Genomic DNA, 8,426 nt, shown 5'->3' on the forward strand with positions numbered 1-8,426 from the left:
GACTTTCAGTTAATATAAAGCTATAAGATGGTCCCTGTGTGCTTCACTTCCTCTACTGTACTCCTTATCTATCTCACAGAATGGACAAAGCTACCGGGCAGATGTGGTGGATCTGTTTCCTGGGACCTTTGAGGTTGTGGAGATGGTGGTCAGCAACTCTGGGACTTGGCTAATACACTGCCACGTGGCTGACCATGTCCATGCTGGAATGGAGACCCTCTTCACCGTCTTGTCCCAGAAAGGTAAGACCTAGCTCTCTGAGACAGGTCATCTTTACCTAGCCTATAGAAACCAGGTAAAACCAAGAAGCTTCTTATGCCTCTCCTGATCAACGAAGAACTAGGTACAACTATAGAGCATAGCCCACCTCTGGGAATTCTCCCTAACAATACTTCTTGTTTTCTATTGCTACTCTGAAGCCTGCATCTCTCTCATTTATTTTAATACCTGTTGAGATCGTATGGTCTGACCCAGCCTGAAACTGGTTGGGCTCAGGGCCTAGTGCAAGTTTGTACCCTTTGAAATAAATTAAAGTTATATGTACATGTACTATTTAGAGCATAATAGGAGCATAGAAAGAATGTTCTAATGAGTCTTTTTCTGGGCTAAGGATGAAACCGAAGTCTGTGTAAATGCTAAACGTGTTCTACCACTGAGTCTCACCATCAGTCCCTAGTGAATCCTTTTTTGAAGAAAAGAAAAATAATTCCAGTGGTTACCTGTTAACTGATGTGTTTAGTAAAGGTTTTAAAAAGCAATTGTTTCTATCCCATCAAAGGCTAGAAAAAGATATTAGCTTTCAATTACTACTTGTTCCAGACTGAGCTGCAACCAAAAGTGGAAGAAATGTTTTTCTTAACGTTTTTATAGAGAAAAGTAATAACTGAGAAATTTCTGTACCAATTACCTTTATTCTCCATCAAGTATGTAGGAACGTAGGCTGAATTGGTTTTTGTGTCGTTGGAATGTTAAATGGTTAAGTATTTTACTTCTTGATCCTCTTGATCTAAGTCTAGCTCCCAGCATTATTTCTTTTCCAAGAAACCCTATAGGAGTTTTGGGGGCCCAGAGAAAGTTGTTTTTTTTCTTTCCTCCTGTGCTTTTTAAACTTCCATGCTGCTTGAAAAAAAGGTGTTATTGAAGTACGTGTTCTAAGGTTGTCAAACACTGACTTTATTAGAAGGACTAGAGAGTGAGAAAATGTATTTGTTCTCTCAAACAAACCTAACAAATCAGGGCAGAGAATACAAATGCACTTACTATGAGAGAGCGGGAGCAATGATTGAACCTGATTTTTGGTATCGTTAAGAGTTTTGTTCTCTGGCAACTCACAATGCTACAGTTTGAATTCCACTTATTACTCTAGTATTATTCCCTAATATCCAGATATAGTATTCTATCTGTTCGTAGAACAAAACTGATGTCATCAAGGTGTTATAGATTTAGGACAACAGGTTGTCTTCATATGTTATAATGAGCCATCTCAAATATGAGTAATCCAAAATATGAGACCATCTCTAGTACATATCATTGAAGCCCTTTCATGAGTAAAAACAGCTCAAATATCCCTGTGACAATGAGCCAGCCCATAAATCTTAAGCTAAGACTGGGCATGGTGGTGCAGGCCTGTAATCCCAGCACTCAGGAGGCTGAGGCAGGAGGATCGCTGAGTTCGAGGCCAGCCTGGGCTACAAGGTGAGCTCAAGGCCAGTCTGAACTGCATAGTGAGACCCTGTCTCAAAAAGACAAAAAAAAATCTTTATCTGTCTTTTTGTTTTCTTAAATCTCCCTGTAGTTTAATTTCATAGGACTCTAACTCCATATGTGTAAATAGGACAATCAGAAAGAAGAGGTGAAGACAGACAAGGAAAAAGGTCCTAATCGTTGGACCATGGTTCCTCATGAGGCAACAGGGATAAAAGTCAGAGCTAAAATTAGATGAGTGCAAGACTAGAGGAACGTCATCCTTCTCCTGTAAAAAGAAAGAAGACAGAAAAACTAAGGGTCAGTGTGTAGGTTTAGGGGAGCATGTTGGGAGGCAGGTAGAAGACATTTACCTCATGATCTCTATTTCCTCTGTGATGAAGCACATACAGTCATCTTCTGAGTGTGAAGTAGGGTAAAGGACTTAAAGAAAGTGGGCAAAAGTTTATAATAGACACTCTAGGGGATGAAAAATAAAGTAACTATTGCCATTCAGCATTAAAGATTTAATTGGAGTTGGACATAATCTTTCTGATTTCAAGATTTTTCTCTGGCAGCATTTAGCATATCAGACAAAATACAGGGCAAGTGCAATTACTGTGGATTCAGTAAATGATTGCAATAATCTTGGTAAGTTAGTAATTGAAGTGCTAGACCGTGGAGTCTGACCTCTTCAGAAAGGGAAGAGCAGCCATGATGAAGCTGATAGCTTCGGGAAGAACAGAAAGTTTCAGCAACTAGAGATTTAATGAGCACCAAATAAAAACTAATAGAACAATAGCACAGAAAAGATAGGAAGTTATTGTTCAATTTTTTTATTTGGGAGGTGGAGTAATACTGGATAACAAGTCCAATGTGGTAGTGGGAGTGATTGGTAGAATTGGAGTGAGGTGCAAGTCGTTAGAGTTAAGAGGTCGAGATGCTATGAGGCTTGAGTGTTGGATGGGTCAGTACCCTTGGTGGGAATTGGGGAAGACTGAGCTAGGTGCGAAAGACTGAATAAAGAGAAAGAGTGAAGGGAACTAGTAGGTAACAGTAGCAAGAAGTGCTTTTGGCTTTTGTAGCCAAACAATATGAGCTGCACAAGAGACAGAGCTTTACTAAAAGGAGTGTAACAAGATATTGCGAGACTGTAGATGAGACACAGACCTGAGAGAGGCTCAGTATCATTAAATCAAGAGAGAAGAAAATATTCTAAGAGACTGGATGTACAGAGTAGATTTGACAAGGATCAGAGGCTTCTTGAAAGAAATATTGGGAACAGTAGGGAACAAAGCAGGAATGGTGATAGAGGAGGTACCAAGAAACATGTAAATAATGGCAGAGAGGTTACACTTTAGCCACCTGAGCCTGTGCTTTTGTCCACATTCTGTGTCCTTAATGAAAATCAGATCAACATGCTAGTATGGACTTTGATTGCGAAGTACGTAATTTCATCTTTATTTTTGCTTTCTATATACCAAAGAGAAATTCCCCCAACCAGTGCCAACCTCGCATGGGGAATCTGTAGATTGGTAGGAAAAATAACTGGAATAACATCTTGTCTTTTTTCACCAGAATACTTAACCACTGTCAGTGCCATCACCAAAGAGACTGGAAAAGGTAGGTACAGACTGGGAAGTTGCATGTAAAGTGTGTGTGTATATGTGCTTGTGTGGTGCCCCTAGCAAATGGAATTCACATGAATAAAAGCTGGACACAATGGTACTAGTGTCCTGAGATTCCTGTAAGACTTCAGATTCTGGGGAACCAAGGTTTGGCTTTTCTCAGCACATTTATTCTTTCTAGCTTCCACTCCCAGCCTCTGTAGTCAGGGAGAACAGCCTCAGCCCCAGTTAGAGGCTGGTATCTTAGTCTCTTACCCAATGTTGTGAGGCAGAAGAAAACTCTTAAGACCTGCTGGGTTAGGGGCTGGGATTTAGCTCAGTGGCAAAGTGCCTGCCTGGCAAGCACAAGGTCATGAGTTTGGTTCCCGGTACGGGAGAAAAAAAAAAAAAAAAAAAAAAAAAAAAAAAAAAAGACCTGCTGGGTTAGGCATGAAAAAGTTGTAGCCCAGAACAGGAATACCCACAAAGCAAATGTTAATAAAGATCACGTGGTTTTCAACAGTTACTTTTATTCTTTTCTCTTTCCCCTTCATCCATGGAATAAGAAACAGTTGAACCTTTGGAACTAATTTTTCTGCCATTGAAGAAAACAGATTCTTGTTCTTTGAAATCTAGGTCCAAATTGTGCTTTCATTCTCCATATCATTTGTAACCTGACTAGGAAGTTTTAAAAAAATGTATGCTAGTGAAAACAGACATTGAAGAATATCTGTTTACTTTGGGAGGCATTGGCTGTGTTTGGAGAAGTCTTAATGATCTGCACAAGTATCTTGTGAACTATTAACCAGGGGCTAGGGTATATCCTAGAGAAGTTAGCAGGAGGTAAAATAAGCTTCAGTTGGTAGGGCTCAGACTTCATCTCCTTCAGCCTTAGCAGCTCATTATTTTATATATGATAACATTTTACATATGGTGTGCACTTGTGTGCACATATATATGCAAATATACACTTTCATGTGTATATTTATATATGCATACATGTATATTTCATGTGCATGCACACATTCCTGATAATCTTTCACTTGTTAAAAAAGTTCTACAGTGGGGGAACAACCCTCAAAATTGTTTGTCTAATAAACCCAGTAATTTTCTGTGTGAGAAGCTAAGAAATGGAAAGTGAATTACTAGCATAAGAATATTAAGTGATAGAATATGAACTCATCCTATTTGGATGGACTTGTTTCTACAAAAGATGACTACCAATGATGATGCTTTAGAGTACTCCCCATTCTTGGGTACCCATTTTGTCTTTCCCCTCCATTTCAGCAGCGATCCTAGCAGACATTGGAGATGGCAATTTGAAGATGCTGGGCATGCAGATCCCCATAAAATATGTTGAGATGCTAACTTCTGTTTTAATTGCCGTGGGCATTATCCTCCTACTTGTTGTTCTTGCTCTTGTTGGTGTGGTCTGGTACCAGCATCGGCAAAGAAAGCTACGGCGCAACAGAAGATCTATCCTGGATGATAGCTTCAAGCTTCTCTCTCTCAAGCAGTAATAACTGGAGCCTGGAGGTATCCTCAAGAAGCACACACGGAATGTACTCAAAGGCTTCCAGTGCGTCAGGGACTAACAGCTAACTCTTTTACCAAAGGGTCATGGGTGGTGAAGAGGCAAAGACCAGAATCAAAATTGTCTGCGTATTTCTTCATTTATTTATTTATATGGAAATTATGCGCTCTCATTCTTTGTGTAGTTTCTTTGCTACACTTTGAGATCTGGGACTGAGAGTGTCCCCTCCAAATTTCAATAGCTGTTATGTCACACTGAACTCATGGAAAATTTGGAAATTTCTACAAATGGATCCTTCTCACAAGTAGAATCCAAGAAAACAAAAACCTTCTTAATTAGGTTTCTGTTGCTTTCCAGGATATAGGCAAGTTCGATCTGAGGCCAAGTAAGCCATGAAGATAACCTACAACTAAACTAAGGACAAAGAATCTATGATGGTGAATTGGAGGTAGGGTGGGAATTGGGAATCTAAATTATATTTTCAGTCTCCTTGGCAGTGGACTATCTTCGAAAAGTGAGTGGATGGGTTGTTGCTGCTGTGTGTACCTACAACTTCTGGAACCAGAAATACTTTAGAAAGTCAGTTCTTCGGGTTCATACACAGTGATACTGATGGAAGTGTTAGATGGCCTCTCCATGTTTGAGGCAGCAAATTTTATCCATTAAAATACTTCTTAGAATACTCAAAGACTGAACTTCGTGATTCTGACTATCCCTGTGGCTTCTGGGTGATTTCAAACAAAAACTCTCATGGTTGGATTGAGTGTAAAGTATGGGCCTGTCTATTCATTGTGAAGCCTGCAAATCTGTGTTGTGGAAGCTATCCCAGAGGAGTCCATAAATATTGTGGTGGGTAACATCCTAAAAATGGATCAATCTCATAGGTGGCAGAGGTTTTCCAAATGTAAAAAAAAAAAACTCAGGGATACAAGCATCACACGAGACTCACATCTGTCCACTTGGCAAGGAAGTTGAGAACATATCTCCTGACCCATTCTTCCCGTGGAGGTTTACTTACTACCTTGGTGTCTCTTTATAAGACAGAGTCATTCCCTCTGGTACCTTATAGCAGTATCTCTTTGTCATCTGCAAGTTTGAGCCTCTTTGAAGCCTAGGTCAGAGAGCATAGACATGAGATAAAATAGGCAAGGGGTAAGAAGCCCCCCTTCCCACAGCTGTATCTATAAGAGTGTACCAGAACAGAAGAAGCACCATAAGGGAAACTAATGACGATAACAGAAATATGTAATACTTTATACAGTATAAAGCATTCTAACTCCTGATTTAATTTCATTTATCTCAAGGGCTGGGGATTTAGCTCAGCGGCACAACACCTGCCTGGCAAGTGCAAGGTCGTGAATTTGATTCCTGGTACTGGAAAAAAAAAAAACAAAACAAAAAATTGACTTACCTCAGTTCTTTCAGAGAGCTCTCCCATTTTACATGTGAGAAAACAAAGGCTCATGGACTTTACATAATTTTACTCAAGAGTGCTCAACTAGCAGTTGAGCAGGAATTCAAGTACTCATCTATTTGATTCCAAATGCCATTCCACCCTCCTTCTGCTTCAAAGTCTCCACCAAGTTCCATCTTTCTTAGCCATACTGAGTCTTACTTTCTTGTCTATTTAGCAACTTCTGTGCTTAATTAGCAACCCCTTGAAGATTAACTGTAAAAACCTTCAGAGCTGATGTTCAGTTTCAGTATATTGGAGGTTGGAGAGGGAAACTGGCCAGAAACTACCATTCATCTTATTTTACCATGGTCAGTGAGTTTCTGAAAAGTTTCACTGGAAATCTTAGAAACATAGTGACAGTGGAATAGGATTTGGATTGGTAGTTATTTAAGGCCATTGTGTAGTCAATGCAGCCAGCAAAAGCAGAACCCTTCTGGCCTGTTGTTAATGTGAAAGATAATGAAAACCAAGTGTACCCTGAGGACTCCAGTTAATTAATAGTTTTAATTTACATGCAAGTGGGAGGGCCTTAGTTTGGTCCCAATTATGAATCTGATAGTCTAGGAGTGGTAGATAGGAAGGGATGCACTTTTTTTCAAAGTGTGTAGTCCTGCTTCAGATAAAGGAGTGGGAACTTAGAGCATATGTGTTTCAGAAAGGGATGTGTTTTTGTGCTGAGTGTATTCCAAGTGTGAATACAAGGAAATATTTCTATAGTTAAGTGGTACTGCCATCCATTGAATGACTCAAGCCAAAAATTCCCAGCATCAGTACGTCAGGGAGTCTTGTTTGAGTTACCTCTGAAATACCGTTGTTTCTGCCTCTATTGCTACCACCCCAGTCTGTATGGACAACTGTAATAGCCTCCTGCTCATTTTTTCTCAAATACTTTCTAGCCATTTACAATTGATTTTCTACATGAAAAAGTGATGATCCAAATATGAATTAGGCTTCTAGTTTGAACAAGATATCAAAGATTTTTCTGTTTCCGAAGATAAACACAGCATGGAAATAGTGATAGAGGGAAAAATAGAATTACTCAGAAAGAAAGAGGAAGGCAGGCTAGATAGGGACAGAATAGCTGAAAAAGTAAAATGGCAACTTTGCATCATAGAACCTTCCACCAGAAACAACTAAGTCATTTAGAAATAAAATCCTGAAAACATCATAAAAAACAATATATTACCTATATGGGAACATCAAATGAATGACAGTGGGGATCTGTCTGAAACCCTGGAGGCCAGAAGGAAGCAGCATGAGATTTTTCCAGTGATGAAAAAAAGGACTATGAATTTCAAATTCTATATACAATAAAGCTGGACATTCTAAGAGAATGTCTTGCTATCAGACCTATCTCTGAAGAATTTCTAAAATACATTTAAGCAGAAAAGACATGGTAAATGAAAGTACCACATTTGAAGTTTGCCAGTGAGGAAGAATGTAAAGGATCTTTCACTGATAAGTAGTACCCTTGTCCTGGCAACTAGCGACCACCCAGAATTCATTAGGCCTTGGCCAAGGAGTAGCTGTGATATGCCTGGGAGAGACTAGGGGATGTTTAGGGCATTTCTGGGTTAAATCAAGTGTGCAGAGGGTTGGAGGAATCCTAGAAATCCTAGGCATCAGGAATGCAAATGGAATGTATCCTTACTAAAGTCTTAAGTGCTTTATAAAAAACTCTTCCTGTGAACAGAAAAAAAAATAAGGAAAGGAATTTTGAAATTAGGAACAAGACTTTCAAGAGAGGATTCAAATCTAAGGTAAAGGATCAGTTATAAACCTGTTAGAAGGAGACTGAGGAAGTAAATTTCCCCCTCCTAATTCACTTTCTATTTAATAATCTTCCCCTGGTCTTTCCATATTAAATATTTTGATGTTCACAATTTTCCCCACTAAGCGCTGACAGGATCACATAGTTTGGTCTTGAAATATATAGGTTCCTGCCAGGCATGGGGGTGCACACCTGTAATCCCAGGACTCAGGAGGCTGAGGGAGGAGGATTTTCATTAGTTTGAGGCCAGTTTAGGCTACATGGTGAGTTCAAGGCCAGGCTGATTTATATAGCAAGACCTTGTCTCAAAAAATAAACAAATAAATAAATAAAGAAAAAATAAAAGGAAATGAAATGTGCAGGTTCCTTATAGTG

The 8,426-nt window shown here is 39.3% G+C and overlaps 1 protein-coding gene across 6 annotated transcripts in view; it reads left to right on the forward strand.

Annotated features, from left to right (window-relative positions):
* The window catches only part of Heph (hephaestin), a 79,058-nt gene extending 73,539 nt beyond the window's left edge, over positions 1 to 5,519 (forward strand). For 5 of the 6 annotated variants that reach the window (XM_005401575.2, XM_013502890.1, XM_013502889.1 and 2 more), the window contains 3 exons: positions 80 to 242; positions 3,262 to 3,306; positions 4,578 to 5,519. In XM_005401575.2, the coding sequence (XP_005401632.1) occupies positions 80 to 242; positions 3,262 to 3,306; positions 4,578 to 4,810 (441 nt within the window). In that variant the 3' untranslated portion in view covers positions 4,811 to 5,519. The remainder of the gene's footprint in view (positions 1 to 79; positions 243 to 3,261; positions 3,307 to 4,577) is intronic. The other variant, XM_005401576.2, reaches the window with a different exon arrangement.
* Positions 5,520 to 8,426: the final 2,907 nt, after the last annotated feature.

Source organism: Chinchilla lanigera, unplaced genomic scaffold, assembly GCF_000276665.1.
Source record: "Chinchilla lanigera isolate Chin_1 unplaced genomic scaffold, ChiLan1.0 scaffold00074, whole genome shotgun sequence".
NCBI classification, from domain to species: Eukaryota; Metazoa; Chordata; class Mammalia; order Rodentia; family Chinchillidae; genus Chinchilla; species Chinchilla lanigera.